This window comes from Mizuhopecten yessoensis, unplaced genomic scaffold (genome assembly GCF_002113885.1).
Source record: "Mizuhopecten yessoensis strain PY_sf001 unplaced genomic scaffold, ASM211388v2 scaffold716277, whole genome shotgun sequence".
In the NCBI taxonomy this organism is placed as follows: Eukaryota; Metazoa; Mollusca; class Bivalvia; order Pectinida; family Pectinidae; genus Mizuhopecten; species Mizuhopecten yessoensis.
Genome location: NW_018480036.1, coordinates 75,534 through 95,355, shown reverse-complemented (window position 1 = coordinate 95,355; position 19,822 = coordinate 75,534). Strand labels below are relative to the sequence as shown.

Sequence of the window (19,822 nt, the reverse complement as noted above, 5' to 3'; positions counted from 1 at the left end):
AAAAACATAATGATGTGTAGTTACCATAGCATCAAATGACAACGTAAAAAAGCAGCTAACTGTGTTTTAATTAATCGACTTGATCAGTGTACAACGGGTTAGCGCTACAACGAATGTATACTGCGGATGTGTTGCGTTGTTTATCCTTCTGTATATATGGCTATCTTTCTGCCTGCTTGTTTGTCTGCCTGTATACATATTTAATTATATTTCGATGCAATACTAGCTTAAGCAATAACTGACACTCAGCATGTGAGGCTTCGTGATGTTAGACAGCAGCGGATGTTTCTTTTCTCACATATTATTCTATATGACGCGAGGTTTTGAAAAGTTTATTGTTATGAATTGTAACACTAAACACACAAAAGCACTTACCTTGAAATAAGCTGCGTTTGAATTATTCACATTATTTGACTGCAGGGTAGTATTTTAGCCCTTTAACATTATGACTATTTGTATTCCTGTAATATCGTGCTACTGTCCAGTGTAATGATAAACTATCTACAGTAGTATAATCACTGTGAATCGTCCACTAAACTTGTCACATGCAATAAACTTAGCTCAATAAACATGGACACTGTCCTCAAGTACACTGGGGCTTCAGTGACGGAGACAGTGCACGGTTACGGTTGATAGTTGCTTATGTATATAAATATGTGTATGTAATGGCAAATCGATGAGAGATTTACCGTCAGTGAGCTTGTCATTCCATCTAGCTCTTATCGGCCGTGAACAGATCGATAAATTGTCTATAATTCAGACAGGCAATGGGTCAGTAGTTTCATCAGGGTACACTGTATCTGGTTTTTGATCATTTAAGAGGAATTCGGAATACTGCATCAAATTTTTTCCGAAATAATATATGATTTAAGATATTCAAGTTGGTTGTTATTAATTATACAGTTATAACAATCAAACATGTTTTGTTTGCTAGAATATACACATCGTCGGCTACCCTCGGTTGATTTCGCTTCGGTACTCGCTTATCATAATGAGTGGGTACCGAAGCGAAATCAACCGTTGGTATACGACGATGGGATATACACAGTTTCCATCGACATTCCAATGATTGCACTCACTCACAGAATAAAAACGGCATACTTTTACTATGAAACATCAGGATATTGAAATATCTTACTATAGGGGACTTCAGAGGACCACGAATTGATATGATGCATCCATTGCAACACTTTGGATCTGTATATTTCCTTTTCTCATTATTTCTCCTAATTTTCGCTGTTGTCTCCCTTGACACCCTTCTTCATATGACTCTTGCTGTTACGAAGACGCAAAAAATACAAATAAACAAAATCTAAACCTGATATATAACTTTTGACCCCTATTTCACTTTATCTTCACATAATGTAATAAATTGCTTTTCTTTGTTGAACATATGAACAAGAATACGTACTAAATAAAGTTGGGACTGACTAATCCAACCCATTGTGTTTGCTCGTTTAATCAGTCTGAGTACAATGTTACTATTTTGTATAACTCCTGTTTGATATACACGCAGCGATTTAAAGACGTATAGTTGACGTAACGTTAACTGAGGTATAACTAGGTATTGTCACTACACTGAGATTAAAGCTGGTCTTACTCAGTGTAGTGTGTTAGCCTTAAGCAGATAATTACGTCTATAATTACTGGTTTATCTTGGGTTTTTTCCACACAATAATAGGATCAATATTGTATTGTTCAAACGGGACCAAAACTGTATTCCATAGTATTTGTATTTCAATAGACTTCAGAAAACCGTCAAGTCTGATAACAAACTTGGTTCATATCCAAAACTCGTTGTTTTGCATAAGAAGCAATCAATATTACCATATAAGTAGAACACATGTGAATAGTGTGCCACGGTGGAAGTAACGGGTTGTTTAACCACGAGGTCCTCAAAACCTATCACCACAGCTGAAAAAGGACTTGAATGAACATTTATATCTAGAATTATTACATTTAGTAAATAAGGAAAATCATCTTATTTATTTCACCCTGTATTTTCAGTGGTTACATTACCAAGTAATTGTCCCAACCTGTTCAACTGTATTAGGGAATTTCAGGTATTGTAAGGTATTTGCAATTAAGTGTTTTTGTTGTTGTCTTTTTCTCGAATGGGAAGGGATTGGGGAATGGTTTGGTTTGGTTTAGTATTATTTAACGTCCAATCAACAGCTGTGGTCATTTAAGGACGGCTAGGGAATATCAAGGAGAGCAACACCTTTTATCAGCTGTCTATTCTGCAAAAGTTCGTGACAATAAATGACCTAATGATTTACTTTTAATGGCTTTACCAATTCACCACTTGTAGGTCATTGATACAATGGCATGGCTCGGTGAGATAGAATGCTACCTTATACTTAGCGAAAGTGTTAAGCTATTTGGCTCTATATAGGTCACCAATCCAAAGAGAGAGAAAAAACTCCATTTCATACATGTATTATGTATTCAGGACACGTACATGTAGTAGAACCTTGTTCAATTATTAACGTTAAACGACATTGTATAAGGTAATGCAATAGTATTCTGTCAACACAATCAAGAGGTAAAGCATTTACATACCGAAACACAAAACTATTAGTGTGAACAACACCAAGATAATATGACTGTCCACAGTACAGCATAAATGATATAGTTGTGGTGGCACATAAATTACCGTATACTGTATAACACTTTTGCGGGTTTTTAGCTGTTATTTATTTTGCGGTTTGCCATTTTTAAACAATTTCATTGGAACAACTTAATATTACCGGTAAGTACGAATAAACGAGCGAATTATTCGCTTCACAAATACTTATGGTTTCTTTGTATCCTTGACAAACGCGATTGTTATACACAGTGAACTGTTCATATTTTGCAGTCAAACAACACCTTACTGTCGCGGATTAATTAATTTTTATTTCAAACCAGGGGTTATCAAATTGTAAGCAAAACTGGATCTCTTACTCACATCGACGAAATCAGGACAACCTCTGAATAAAAGAAAATATTTCCACGGAGATTCGAGGAAAATGATGCCAAAAGTTCCGAAAGGATAAGCGTTTTTTGTTGCCTCGACGGCACCAATGATAGTAATTTAAGTAACATCCAAGTGATTCGAAGTGTTCAAACTTTTGCGACCTGTTAGAACGCTGTACATAGGTTGTTTGGTTAACATTCACAACTGTTAACCTTTTTTTCTTGGTTTCAACACCACAAAGGAAACGTCGACAATTAATGCAAAGGAGGTTTCCCGTTATAGATTGATTGAAGTGATTGAATGGTAATTGAGGCAGAGAGTAAAAGAGAGGCATTTATCCGAGGCATGTAAAAATAAGGTGTGGGGCACATTTAAGCCATAAAAGCATAGCATTAAATGTTAACACTCTAATCGTCATGGGCGGTACATGAAACATCATAGTAATAAAGCCATTTAAACCAAACTTTAAAGTTTGCCATTTAGGTCATTGTAGTCCTTTATATTCTAAATGATCAATAAAATTGCTTAAAGGCAATTTTCAAACAAGTTTTGAGCCTGATGTGTAAATACATTCAAGTTCATTTTCCTTGTAGGCATTGAAGTCATTATTTGATTAACATATTTGTATTGAAGTAATTTCGTTTACACCAGAAAGGTTAACTTACCACGTACACCAGTGATAACCTGATAATCATATGGATACCCGGTCATGTCGGAATAAGTGTAAGTGAGAAAGTAGAAAGAGTTGCCAAAGCAGCTTCTTACCTATATCCAATAGATATTAAAATACATTAAAGCGATTTTAAACCATTAATCGCGATTTTAATTAAAACGAATAGGCGAAATTAATGGTCTGACAGGGTAAACAACAAATTATTCGCAGTTCAACCTAACGTTGGTTCATGTGCGGACTACGCATAAGCCATACCTAAATCACACAGTTACATTTTACATAAAGAAGAGCAACCTTATTGTAACGCATGTGATCAGCCATTTACAGTCAAACATTTTACGATTAAATGCGTTGGTTTCAAACAAAATCGTGAAAGATTCTACCATGTATTGTGTATGAAAAGTTTACGTATTTAAACTAACCTCGTACACCATTGATATTTGAATATGCCCTTGGTTTTTTTAACTAACCCATTAAACCAGTGAGATTGGAATATGCCCTGTTTTTTAACTAACCCCTTTCACCAGTGAGATTGGAATATCCCTGTTTTTTTAACTTACCCTATACACAAGCGAGATTGGAATATGCCATGTTTTTAAGCTAACCCCGTACACCAGTGTGATTTGGAGATGTCCTTTTTTAAGCTAACCCCGTACACCAGTGTAATTGGAATACGTCCTTTTTTTTGAAGCTAACCCCGTACACCAGTGTGGTTGGAATACGTCCTTTTTTAAACTAACACCGTACACCAGTGTGGTTGGATTATGTCCTTTTTTAAACTAACCCGTACACCAGTGAGATTGGAATATGTCCTGTTTATAAGCTTACCCCGTACACCAGTGTGATTGGAATACGTCCTTTTTTTTAAACTAACCCTGTACACCAATGAGATTGGAGTGTGTCCTTTTTTTAAGCTAACCCCGTACACAAGTGATATTGGAATGTGTTTTTTTTATTAAACTAACCCCGTACACCAGTGAGATTGAAATATTTCCTTTTTTTAAACTAACCCCGTACACCAGTGAGATTGAAATATTTCCTTTTTTAAACTAACACCGTACATCAGTGTGATTGGAATAAGTCCTTTTTTAACTTACCCTATACACCAGCGAGATTGAAATGTGTCCTGTTTTTAAGCTAACCCCGTACACCAGTGACATTGGAATATAACCCTGTTTAAGCTAACCCCGTGCACCAGTGCGATTGGAATATGTCCTTTTTAAACTAACCCCGTACACCAGTGATATTGGAATATGCCTTTTTTTAAGCTTACCCCGTACACCAGTGTGATTGGAATATGTCCTTTTTTAAACTAACCCTGTACACCAGTGAGATTGGAATATGTCCTTTTTTTAAGCTAACCCCGTACACCAGTGAGATTGGAATATGTCCTTTTTTTAAGCTAACCCCGTACACCAGTGAGATTGGAATATGTCCTGTTTTTAAGCTTACCCCGTACACCAGTGTGATTGAAATATGGCCTGTTTTTTTAGCTAACCCAGTACACCAGTGTGATTGGAATATGTCCTTTTTTAAACTAACCCTGTACACCAGTGAGATTGGAATATGCCCGATGTATTCAAATAGCAACGTACACCAGTGAGATTGGAATACACCAAAATGTAATATACACTTACTAACCCCGTACTCCTAAACAGTTACAATATGGTATTATATGACTATACAATAATGCCACGTCATTGTTTTAAATGATGGACGTTTCTCTTATTTAAATATTCGATTCGCACTTTCTTGAGTGTACGCTATTGTTTCATTGAATGCTGACTTTTGTTATCGCTGTAGTGTCATACGTCAGAATCTATAATGATATGTTATGTTTTTACAAATTGTCCTTGTTACAACAAATAGACCATTTCTTTACGTCATTATAGATAGTAACGCTGTCGTGAGTTACCAGTGTTTAGGCTACATTGTATTCACTATTATATATTGATTGCCCAGGTAAAAATAGCATCACAGGTTTTGGAGAATTTGATAAGAGTTTTATTATATACACATAAGGCCTACGAGTTTGTGCTTTGACGTCTGTTGATTGGTCCTCTAATAACATTTCTTTAAGAAGTCGTTTTGTAACTTATATGGACAGAGCAAACATGATCCTTGTCCAGCATGTAAGCTGTTCCATATTTAGAATTTTGTATTCATAATTCTCACGAATCTACAAATTGTATATATTACCTCTTGTAGGTATTACGTATGTTCAAGTAAAGCTAATAAACGTTTTGCCAAACATTGATAATGACTTCAGATTTTAACAAAAATACTCATCTTAATTAGGTATCGAAAGAAAATCAATGAAAAGTTTGTTATTATTAAATTATTTGGGCATCTAAAATTTCACCGGTTCCTACAGGTTTGCCTTCCGTCCGAGAAGTTTGTCCGGGACATATCTTCTATACCATTTCACATGGAGTAACCAGATTTGGTGTACAAGGACATCTTGAGATGGCAGAATGCAAGAATGAGGTCACTGTGACCTATGACTTGACCTTTGATCTTAACTTTTGAAAAGGTTTGTCCGGGGCATTTCTTCTGTACTATGTAACCTGGAGTAACCATACTAGGAATGCAAGAATTAGGTCACTGTGACTTTTGACCTTTACTTTTGAAAAGGTGTGTCCGGGGCATTATTTAGGTGTACAAAGCCTTGTATATAATCTTGGAAGGGCGGAGGGCAAGAAGTATGTTTTTCAGGATACTTTTATAACAGAAGGTACATCCAGATATAAGTGTACTGTTTGTTAAATATAGAAAGCATTACTATTGGCGCACTATGAATTGCCTTGTAATACTTTTCCTTGTTGTAATATAAAATCGGAACCTAAAATTTGTTAAATATCCTAGGGACTGAACATTTACATAACTGCGTTATTTATAGTACAAAGAAAAAGGATATCATTCAAAAATATACCATAAATCACAATCACTTAAGTCACTTAAAACTTTGTGGTTCGTAGGAGTAATCATTTTATGTACAGGTACCCAATTTAATACTATTAATTATAGGTATTTTGAGTTCATAAAATGACCCTTACCCTTCCGGAACACTTTGGCATATTTTCTTGGTATTTTTTAGGTATCCATATAAACATTTCTGTTTTTCACTTTGCAATGTGATATCGATTTTGAATTTGAATTACTGTTTTATTGACACTTCGGTATTATTTTGTTTCTTTTCTATATATGAATATTTCCTTGTAACAGAGACACAAGAAATATAATATCATAATACCGAAAATCCATTTTCCCGACAGATACAAATACATAATGACGTTATAGTTTTAATTGACAGTTATCGTTCTTATTTGATTTATAATGTTTAAAGAAAAACATTAGTTAGGACGTATTTGCTTTGCCCTACATGGTGTCATTAGACCAATGATAATATTACCTTTATCTCGTATAACGCTATGTCAATTTACCGAAATAGAACTTTGAAACCCCCTGCAAATTTTAACGATTTATAAACGGCCGAAGATTCAGATTGACGATCTCGCACTAGTTAATGATATATAAACATGTATGTGCGTCATTATTGAAAAGAAGCTTTAAAACCTGCAAAAATTGAAGTAGAAAGCTTCCACATTTGACAGCGTTGTTAACGATTTTATCAAGAAGGTTAAAAGGGACGTAATATTCAAGAAGTCAATTGAATGTCATGGAAGAACATAATATAATGTCTGCTATGTTGTATATAGCGACGTTGCTACATATATTGATCGTCGGGTCGACATTATCACAACAGATGTGGTATTGCTGTTATTTTATTATTGTTGCTTTAAGTACATTAACTAATGTCAGCTGTCAGAAACAACAGATGCAGACAAAACTTTAATAAGTGATATTTCTGCTTGCCTCTTTATTTAATCGCCTTGATAAAATATTCTTTAAAAGCTCATAGTATCAAAATGGCCAATGACTCTTCCCTGTTAGTGTTAATATTGTTTTATTTTTTTTCATTTTTATGTAACAGTATAATGCGCTTTCAGCACCCTAACTATTGTATATTTTATATTTAATCACATTTCTTTTTATTAAACAATTAATGTTGCCATGTTTTCATAAAGGTTTTGAATTTCGTCTGACAAACAAATTCCATGTAGAAAAGTTTAATTTCACCACTTTTTAACAAGTTTGTTCTTAATCCTTAGGCTATTCCGAAATTGGTAACGGATATTTTTGCGAAAAATACATTAAAAATATGGATATTTCGGAATTGCTTAAGATTCAGTTAATAGAAACATATACTATAACCAAATTGACCCTCGAATAGACTGATTCATCTCCCAATGCCCCTATTGCGTTGAATTTAAAAAATAAATCTAAATGGGAATAAAGCTGATGGAGCTTAGTAAACCTCGCTTAAGTGTTTTACAGTTCAGTGACAGTATACCATAACGATAAATAAGTACATTGGCAGGAGGTGTACTGGCACTTCATGTTCAAATATAATCAAACAATAGGTAGAACCAGCAGTACATTGTGTCTGTATATAAAACATTAATTGTTCGAATTCAATAAGTCAATTTATATATGTTTTATAAGGTATTATCATAACAGGTCCAAGTTACTGCCATAACGATTACATACACCCTAACGCATATTTAATTTATAGCGAGTTTATAAATATTCAATTCCAATCCTGTATACTAAAATAGTTAATGATCAATCAAAGAAAACATAAACAAAGCCGTAAATTTTGACGCTGAGAATTTTTTAAAGTAAAGTCATATTTAGTCTTGATAACTTGAAACGTTTGTGTAGATGAAAGTCTCGGAAACTAGGGAAACATCTGGGGTCTATATGTTTTCTCTACACTTCAAAGCAACCAATTCGTTTCCTTGCAGCTTCCTTTACGAAACCTTACAGTTGGCCTTAACGTTAAGCGTTCGCCCTAGTGATTGAATGCAATGAATTCTGTCCCCACGTCGAGACATACCAAAGTCCTTAAATGGTAGTTTTTCGAGTGATGGCAACAACTGGTTCACCCGTATTCAGTATAATGTGACCGGGCCGAATATAGTGTTGGATGCCTTCGGCATGGTATTTTAGTGAGGTTTCCAGCTCTTAATCACACAGGGACGCATGCGTTCCTAACACACGGAGGCGCGTCCTTAAATGATCTTAGCTGTTAATAGGACGTTAAACCAAATTAAACCTAACCAAACTCAATGTATACAGGATTAACTGTATATACAGGATATTCACTTTGTACATGTAACAACCAGGGTACCTATCACCTTGTACTGTGACAGAGAGGATGTTTTAAACAAGGCCTTTATCACCATGAATAACATAATACACTTGTTTTAAACCACCTGGGTCTCGGTCAACCTTTACAATCCTAATACGAAAAGGACAATTAATTATACAGGTTGCAATCAAAATTAAATAAGTAATGATCTCCAATTAGAGACAATCTATAAATCCCACGTATGGGATCTTCATGTTGTTAGAGGTAATCACTTTTGATTTATGTTATAGACAGGTTTTTATTTGGAAACCAGGTTGTTATTTAATAGCACAATTTGCTTAAATTACAACTGTGTTCAGTTGTACAGTCGAATAGGAACAAAAGGGGTGTGTCCCTAAGTGTTCCTGTTGGCGTTGTTCAGTGTATAGCCAGAGGTTCGTAAAGTGAAAACTTCTAATATGAAGAGAAAACTCATAACAGATCTTCTTTATCAAAAGTGACATAAACATTCATAAACGTAAATATATTACAATATGTGTATGAACTGTTCTGACAACAGGGTACCAACAACTCCCCACAATAGCAGCACGATATAGCAATATTGGTTTGAACTATTAGAGTTGTTTTCCCGTGAAAACCGTTAACCGCTATTTTCCAAACCTTAAATTTGAAATTAAAACAAAGGCGCAATGAAAGTCGATATATATTTGCCTTATTTTAAATACATTTCTACAATACTTGAGTTTTTTGGCCTCGATTTGGATAATGCTGCTTATATCCGCCATCAAACAGTACAACACTTGACCCGTCATAGTCTATAGAACATGTATTGTGTCTGACTTCGATCGTCAACAGTGATGTTCAAAAATATACATCAGGTACTTTCCATTAAAAGTGTTTCAATTATTTGATAAATTTCTAAATAAATAAAGGATGCTTATCTTTGCTAATCAATATGTCTATGGACGGTTTAATCAACCCCAAAACAAAACTGTATCATAATACTTTTCTATAAATATACATTGATTTCCCCTAAAGAGGAACGGCTTAGATTAGAGTGGTTGTGAGCTGCTATATGTGTTTACATAGACAAACTCTGTTTTTGATAGATCTATTCAGTAGATACTGTGGCAGCTTTAAAACGAATTCGCTAACCCTTTAGATTGCATTAACAATAGTGTAAATTTGTTGAACTCAAAATGCCCCGGCGGTATACAAGGGAAATGTGAGAAGACTATTTGGTTAATTTATAATTTTAGATATTCGCATACATTATTAATGATGTTATTAAATGAATCCTGTACATGCTATTTGTTTCCATTCCATATGTCAATTTTAAAATTTGTCCCGAAGTTTCTTTTGGCTCACCTGGGACTAAAATAAACACTTTCTTTGAGTTGGATTCGAGTTCAACGAACACACAGGGGATGTGTTTTTTAAAAGATCCCAGATAAAAGAGAAAGGCTATGGGTCTTTTGATTGATGCCGCTTCGCAAGTATGTGATATAATGATGTGTTTGAAGTGCATATTTTGCTATAGGAAGCATTGTAGTAGGAGTTTGGAAAGTGATTAAAGTGAACAACTGAATATTCTTATTTGTTCCTATTTGAACGTTTTAAGAAGTATGTTTTCGATAAAATATTTAATGAACTCACATGATCGTTTTGATCGAATATCTCAAGTGCAGATAAGAAATGGTACAAGAACATAATGCCGACATTCAAAATCGAAACAAAAATACAATAAACGAGGTCACAACAGAACAAAGATGACACAAGCCATGAATTAAACAATGTTTACATATAAAATATACATGTATAAAAACCTATCTAGGTATAGGATTTTACATGAGTTTCCATTTCGTAAGAGATATCTGACACCAGTCTTTTTTTACGTTTTAACGATTCCCTGTGAAACAGCAATACAATATTCGTGAGGTTTCATTTACCTCATCAAAGAAAATCGAATTTCAAATCCTTTTATCTCATTATAAAGTGTGTTCCTACGCAGATTGTAAACAACGCGAGTTTTCGAGTCAACTTTAAATCTTGACTACGCCAACAAACCTCTACTACAGTATCGACACGTCATCGTACTGTTAATATAGTTTGTATGTGTTGTCGTCTTATAATATTTCAAAGGTATTACAAGAGGTCATATGTTGCACGCGTTTGATACACTGAACAATAATGTAATCAAGTGGTTTAGTATAATCCCTATCTAAATTTTGGTGAAGATATTGTTTTCCAAGTATTAGCCTTTCACAGTATATTTCATATACGAATCGGTGATTTCCTTTTCGCAGAAATTTCCGAAGATAGTCAACAAATACACCAAGCGCTGCCTCTAACACACAAGCACGCTTTAAACACATGGAGGAATGTCCGTAAATGCCCGTAGTTTTTAATACGACGCTAAACCCTATAACACTAAACTAATTCAAACCGAAGTTTGCCGACTGAAAAATGATGCATTCATCTTTTGAGAATATTTTTTGTCGTCTTGTCGAAATATATGTCATTATGAAAATTTCCCATCAACAACCGAACTGATACTGATATAATATCATATCAACACAAAACATATATTTCTAAAGCATTCTGGTAAAATACAGGAGATATTTTCGCTGAATTCCATTACCCATAAGCTCTGAACTCATTTATATTTCGGGAGAGATTTTTTTTACAGGTGAACAGACCCACAATATCTTAACCTGCTTCCGAATTCATAAGAGTTAGTGAAGTTATGTATGCTAAAAGGATAAAAATAAAGAACTGATAATTTGCATATTTTAATATATTTATATGCATGCGTCAAAGAAGTGATAGTAACGGTAAAATCTCATTTTTTGAAGGATACGGTTACTTAATACATGTGTATCCAGCACAGTAAGATTTTGTATAACAAAAACGTTTGCCCTGCTAGCAACAGAGAGTCGTTGATCAGCAATCATAATTTTCATTTTCAAATATATATTGTTAATAGGTTTACTTTATATATTTATAGCTGGTACATGTTACTAAAAACATTGTCATAATACTCTCGGGAGCTATCCTTTACTTAGGTAAACAGCGTCCTATTTCTGTTGATACATTATAATATTAACACCGGCTAATGTAGACAGTTAATTGCTCTGTATATGTACCACTGTGCAATTAGATCAATATGCACTTAACCGAATACACATAACATTACCCTATATAACGTGCCCTTTTAACGTAACAGGGAAGTCATTTGAGAATTAAGGTTCAATTGCTGATAAACACAAACATAAAAATAACAAAATGTAAGCAAAACTTCAATTTGAAATAAAAATCCATCGAACTAGAACGATATATGGTATGGTCCATTTTCCCGTAGTTAGCCGTAGGGTTGTGTACAGTCGGTGCTACTTACAGGATATTTCGATCAGACGCTGGTACGTCTTGTACGGTAAATAAATAATTACCACAACCTATAAAAGTATTGAAAGCCAATGATATGCTGACATATAACACTGCCCTGGTAGTATGTGCTTTACTCCTTCAGTAATTACAGATACCGGAGTTTCTGCCTTGATTCAGCACATTATTCTATGGTCTGGAAACATTGATCTTAAATATACTGTTAGTCTACGTATGTTAGCTACTCTTTGATCGTCATCTCAATTTAAGTACAAGATAATATATATTTTACTTTTTCATAGTGTCCGTTTTATTGCTGTGCTATTTAATAGAGGGATACCGCGGGTAAAATGTCAAAGAGTTAAATTTAATTAGAAACATGACACTACCTAAATTATCGAATGCTCTCATACAACTTTGATTGCTGTAGTATTTTTAACATTTTGGGTTTAAACATGTACGTCAGTGTATGCTTTAATTACCTATCATGCGTCATCATCGACAAAATTAATATCACCCTCACAGTCACGTGATATATGTAAAAATGTACATGTTGGAGTGTATTTATAAAAATAATAAGAATAATATACAACATTAATATAGTGCCCAATATTATTTGTAAAATTACTTTAGAGCGCTTAACAACATATGGATAATAGTATTACTTATAACTGTTAAACAAAAAAAAGCTTACAGTGACCATTATACATTAAACACGAAAATAATCATCTCAGTGTGCACATTAATGGATAGATAGAGAGTGGTATGTACACTGTACATGACGTATGTGTAAAGAGCGTAAAATGCAGACGACGGACGCGTTATACAGTAAATATTCCCATGCGAAATGTAGGGTGTTACTTCATGTATATTACCCATTGAGATGTTGTTGTGGTTAATATAACTTTCTTGTGTTCATATGACTACATAATCACCTCAATTAAAGGCCATAATTAAAATCTATTAACTCAGGTAATATGACTTCTTGTGACGTTGCTTTGAATACAATAGATTTAGACATCACGTTATGGTATTATGACATTGCATCGATGGCAAACATATATGACGTTAATATGACGATATTGATTATATGACAATGGTCTGAAAAACAAATAATTTGTGAGTGTTCACAAATTTTCAGTTCGGTAACGTTTAATGCATTGTGAAAATCGTTCTCTTGTTTTCTTCGTAGCTACTGTACATTGGAAACTGAATTAATATTATGTTTATTACCGTCAACGTAAATTGTTGATAAATATGAAGCAAAAGTGGAATTAAGTAACGCCGAGCTAGGCTTAGGTTGGTCATTACACTCGTACTGAACAAGATAGGAGAAATAAACAGGGTTTTTTCGATGCAGTCGTCGATATCTAATAATAACATTTTCATTATTTTATTCATTGTATAAAAAGTATGTGGACATGCTTCTCTAAATAAGAAAGAATTGAACAAGGAGATCCCGTAGTGGACGGCTTGACTATCTCGACACCATTAACAAAATTCAACGAAGAGATTTTAGTTATCTCGGATTATTTTTCGAACAACAATAGAGGACACGCTACAGAATGGGCATTACTTCAATGGACATCGAGGTGGCGTCGACGTTCAGGAGCTCAGAATATACACATTACCACAAGGGGAGTGATTGTGAACTGATTGTGACAGAAGACTGCTTTATTTGGGACTGTTTACATGTAATTCTAAACGTACAGGAGTCAATATGTGTTTGTTGTGTTGTGTATTATCTACGGTATTCAACATTGTTGTGACCTAAAAACTACATCTGTAATCAAGCTCGTGAATTATTCAACATGTAAATGAATATATAACCAGTCTTATCGAGTCGAACGCGACTTTTCCTCGTTATGTAACGATAGGTAATCATCCATATCTAATAGAACGCGCCCTTTTATCATTTTGTAACGATAGGAACATTATGTAGAAATTCCACTGGAATGTGCAATTAACCCTTTCGTCAATCTTTATATTTATCTATAGCTACCAGACGTAGTTTAAAGGTACTCTTAGTTAAAATAAAAAGAACTCTGTATATGTTGTATGGTGTCAGACCTCCTAAACATTACTTTTAGGAATCCTAATGAAGTATTACAAGGCCAGTGGTTAAATAGTTAAACTGAGTTGCCAAACTAATTTTTATATTTAGGGCAGATTATCAACAGGGAAGGCCAAGTTATACCTTGATACAAGTTATAGACATGTTTGTTATGGAATCGATAGAATTAAAATATGTTAAATATTGTTAATCTACTGGAATATTGATATGGATATCACACCAGTAAATGTTAACGGTGGGCATTACAGTAATCCCGTCACGTGCACGTGTCAGATCTAGAATTGCCATCGGAATAGAAACAAGTCGTTCTTAATACCTAACCCTTCGTAAGTCTAATTATTGAAAGATTGGTAAGCTTACCCAGACAAAACTTCGTTCCTGTGCTTTTTAAAAAGTATTGAAGTTTAAAACCCAAATAACAAGTAAAGGTATACTAACTGAATAAGTTATGTGTATATCTTGTTTGATTATTTGTTGATGTGTTTTTTTGAATTCTGAAAAGTATCATTTATAGAGTATTGTATAATGAGTACTTACAATATTGAGCACTATTTTAGTAACTTCATTACGCGTAGACTTTAAACAGCTGGGCTTTGTTGGAAAATAACCACACTATAAATCTTATAATGCAATTTGATATTACATTGAGAAGGATTAGAAGACACGCCCTGTGTACACACCTGTTTAAGGTGGAGGTGTTTTGCTGCTTATCTTTATACAGAAGGAAGAACACTCCGAGCCGAGAAACCAGCTTGATGTTGAACTCTTCTTCGCGATTATAACTGGTGCAGTGTACACATCTGAAACCCACTCTCCCGGTACACATACTCTCGCATCTTATATATCGAAACTGTTCTATCTAACCTCCGTCCTCTCCCTACCTAGTCCTACTCAGACATAGTTCTTAATAATATTATATTCAGTTAGGATATCATAGATTTAAGATGAATAGGTTATAGACTTAGAAGGACATCACGTAAAGAGAGCCTTATTTTTTTTAATGAATGTATGTGTTGTATGCACTTCCACTTATGTTACCCTGCTATCCCCATATTCATAGTCCGTTCCAAATGTCCAGTTTGACCACTTGAATTGTTCGGGAAAGCCATGTTAAAAGGTTTCGAAACGAGGCAGTACACGGGTGGTCTGACCGGCCGTCAGGCAACTGCAACTTCTTACCGCATCATGTAACCTAATTATTCACGTTAATGAATGTTTCCATAAGGAGACTCACTTGATATGTTTATGTAGTATTTGAAAAGAAAAAATAAGACAAAAAAATATACACTTCACCGTGATGTCTCTTTAAGTTTTCTTGGATATAGACAACGATATCGTATGACGTTGTCTTGACGTATGGTCCTGAATTGTAACCTATACATATCTCAAACCAAAAAAAAATGTCATTATAATCAACGTGATGATTGTGGACATTACTTGGCAGAAGCAGAAGACCTCCTTTGTACTAGAGACACCAGCTGAAAACACATCACTTTAAAAATATTTATCAATTTTATTAATCAATTTTCAATGATATCGCACTGAAATCAAACTGTGCATGGTACAGTTTTCTTAATGTTTTTGACAACATAAATATGGGCATTACGTTTCGTGTTTAACGTACGCGTGTAGCTAGGTGTTGAAATGATGGCCTAGGCCCTGTTGTTAACTGAAACCTTTAAACTTGTGTTTGGCTAACCTCGCTAAATGTTTTATTAATGGTAGATTTGAGAGTAGTACCATTGAATGTTAAATTTAAAAAGAACATCGACGATAAGATATGTGTACACCTATCGGAACAACTCGCACACAGGTACATGTATACAGGTGTATCGGCATCTGTGTCAAGGTGAGCGATCCAAGGACAAACAGAACACCCTCATATCGCAGCAACATATCTATGTAGTTATAATTGTACGACGTTACAGTTACCAGTCATCTAGTATTCCTTTAAAATCCTGACCAAAGTATGGCGATTACACTAGTTACGGTAAAGGGTAGACTTGTCACATAATTAGAATTCATTCAACTGAGTCTTTTTTGAGGTCAACGTGTACCTGGATATAATCAAAATATAACCGTGAAACAAAGGGTTATATCCAGATTAATACCTGTAAATTATCACGAGGCCTGGTTCGTTTCTTGACATAAAATCTACACAGGAATGAATTGAAATATACATGTATATAGGTATATTAAGCGTCGCATGTAACTACATCAATAGAAGTTACACATAGCGATTCATCTAGACTGCTGTTACTATTTCTTCGTATTATAGAAGATTTACGAGCATCGTTATAGATTTACATGTACCATTATACAAGATTGTATCCTTGTAGTATAACAAAGTTTAGGGGAGATGGAGACCTGACATCTTGAATAGTACAATCGACTGTGCCATACTGATTGAGATTATTAAGCTTTCAGACGTAGACTATCAATTTGAATGGTCCCGGATCCGCGGATGATAGCCCCCAGCCAACATGATACAGCAGTGACATTAAATAGCCCCGGGCCATCGGCAGATCATCAACAACTAATACGTTACCTTTTCAATGTATTTGATTTTGTAGATGTTAAGTATATATATATTAAATTAATTGAGAGAAACATACTTTTAGGGTCAGACATCAGGGAACATATCTGCAAAAGTAACCTAACCCTGATACTTGTAACGTTCTAACTTTGCCTTGTATATATAATTATCAATCTTTATTAGATGAATACATTTTGGTTATTTTATAAGAAATCCTCGAAGAGATTAATGATCCCAAGGTACCTATAATGCCATACTTCATACTGTTTTGTAAAATAAAATTGAGTCCTGACTTTAAAAACACACATCAAAAATGTTCTAGCATACATCTTTTTTACTCATAAACTGCTTGACGCATAAATGTTCGAATAAGTATTTTATCTAGATGACAAATCCTATTTAGCAATAAAACAAATGTGCTGCACGACTTCAATATTCTGTTTCTCGCGATAACACTTAAAATGTTTAAATGTTTCGTGGAGAAAGACAAGTGTATAAGGTTTGATTGAGAGGAATAGCAGAATATTTAAATGTTTACGAACATTTACAATAACGAGTTTGACATTCTGTTCCTCACGATAACATATACCATGCATAGGTGTTAAATGGAGAAAGAGAAGTGTTTACATGATAACTCTACCGTGAGAAACAGATTATTAAACTTGTGCAGCACATGTTTTTGTATTCCAAAATAGACTTTATCATAAAAAAAACCACTCATTTGAATATATACGATTACCATACGGATGTATACGTTCTGACAAAGATGAGAAATGAGTTATTTACATGTTTATAGTCATAGTGTTAGATATGTTAGAGTCCCTGCAGGTAGGGCGTAAGAATTGTACCTGCTGCCCCCATTGCATGATCGTTAGAGGCGACTAAATTTGGGATCTTATCTTTTCTCTTCTTTCAAAACAACTTTCTTCTTTTGACGATGCCTCAGTCCTGCTTGGTGTCGTCGGCAGTATGATTCAGTGAGGTAGCACTATAAAGTCAGCATCAGTTCCGCGCTATCACACGGAGACAAACACGAACATATCGCAGCCTCCCAAAACACACACGCATACACTACACGCATGCATCTTGCACACAGGGGAGGCCGTTCTTAAATGACCATAGTTGTTGATGGGACGTTCATTTCCAAATCATAATGAAGATTTAAGAATAGCTTCAGAAGTAAATGTCTATAAAATGAAAAGAATTTACAATAGCTGATTTGAGAGTAACACTATGTAACAAACATATACATGACACTCTTCTTAATTTAATTTTACATGCTAATATAACCGTTAAGGAGAATATGATATATGCGTATACTTTACCTAGTGTTAATAGTTAAATACGTCTTTGTAACATTTATCCATTGTTCTGATTTTATTATTCGTTATAACATTATTGTGTCTTTCTTAATATGAAACAGAATATGAATTTCATTCGGAGGAAATAAAGATAGTAATAAAGTGTGTGTTACTTAGTATAACGTGCATGTTACTTGTTAAATTACAGTACAATATGTAAGAAATTGTAACGACATACATGTACAGTTATATCGAATGAAAGGTTTGCACCTGAACCATTCAATAGACATGTACTAGTATAGAGTATGATCTAAAGCTAGTTAACTCCCGAGATGAAACACGTCTGTCAATATATTTGAGAATCATATTCAGAATTTAATACTTATTTTATGATAGTATCTTGAAATCGGGGCGCATGTAATCCTATACATGGAAAACCATCAAAACATGGCTGTTGACGAGGACGTTTACATTGGAGTATGTAGGATTTTAATACTTCGGACAATCGTAAACTTACCTGTAGCCACAGCCAAATAAACAGGACATGCAAAGTTAACGTCCGACTGTCCATGATTGCGAAAAGGTTCATACAAATCCAAATATCGAATCCACCATTTTGAAAACACAAAATTAATACACCAACCGAGAACAACCAATTTTGGCACACGGAATGGGCAAAGTGGTATGGTAGTACCCTGTCACAGTGTAGTCCACTGTTAAACCATGACTGACAAGTCAGTAATATCCCATGCTGTGTAGGTTCATACAAACAGGTATACACGCACTCCCGTACCGTTACATGTATATATATATACTTAAGTACGTATACGTGTGCTGTCAAACTGTCGTCATTGTTAAGGCGTCTTTTAATCAGAGTAAACAGTGGTAGGTTGGTCACCGTATGTCTTCATGGGTACCCGTCGATATAATAATGCCGTGCTTGTGTCGTACCTCGCCGCCCGTATTGTATTAACTAGGGATTATCAAGTGTATCTCACCCCGCGTTGGCTGTATTGCCATAGCCCACCCTATACAGGTATATGTTTTCTATACAGGTATACGTTTTGCATAATATCATACATATATAGTTTATCGAGTCTTAATTCACAGTCTGTAGTGTGCTTTAAATTAATATCAATCGGTTGGTCAATCAATATACACCACCAAATAATCGATAAAAGTCACACTGTTCAAAAACTCAAATTATGTACAATGTGACCTGATGATTTATTATTAATTTGGTGTGGCTGTAGTTTTAATTGATCAATTGATAACACGTGTTAATTTAATTAATTTAATTCCGCAGGGATCAACGGTTATTGGAAAGGAGTAGGAAAGGAAGAAACGAGAAGGCAGAAATACACAGTGTATTATTAAAATCTTAGTGAACCAGTGCAAACTTTCATTAAAATGTATAGCAGTGGCGGATCCAGAGGGGGTTTTTGGGCTTCAGGAAACCCCCCACCCTGAGAATTTTCTTTAAAAATCATGTATTTTCACCATTTTCCTCAATTTTTCCCCACATGGAAACCCCCCCAGGAAATTTGGAACCCCCCCCAGATAGGTCTCTGGATCCGCCACTGTATAGGAGACTGGTTAAAAAGCTATCAAGGGAAATAAATGTTAATACATGTGAGATAAATCAGGTCGAATATGTCCCAGTCATCTATACTTTAATCC

The 19,822-nt window shown here is 34.6% G+C and overlaps 1 protein-coding gene across 1 annotated transcript in view; it reads right to left on the bottom strand.

Annotated features, from left to right (window-relative positions):
- LOC110442553 (protein FAM170B-like) overlaps positions 1-19,098 on the bottom strand; it is a 30,042-nt gene extending 10,944 nt beyond the window's left edge. The window contains exon 1 of the mRNA XM_021486207.1: positions 18,660-19,098. Within this exon, the coding sequence (XP_021341882.1) occupies positions 18,660-18,731 (72 nt within the window). The 5' untranslated portion in view covers positions 18,732-19,098. The remainder of the gene's footprint in view (positions 1-18,659) is intronic.
- Positions 19,099-19,822: the final 724 nt, after the last annotated feature.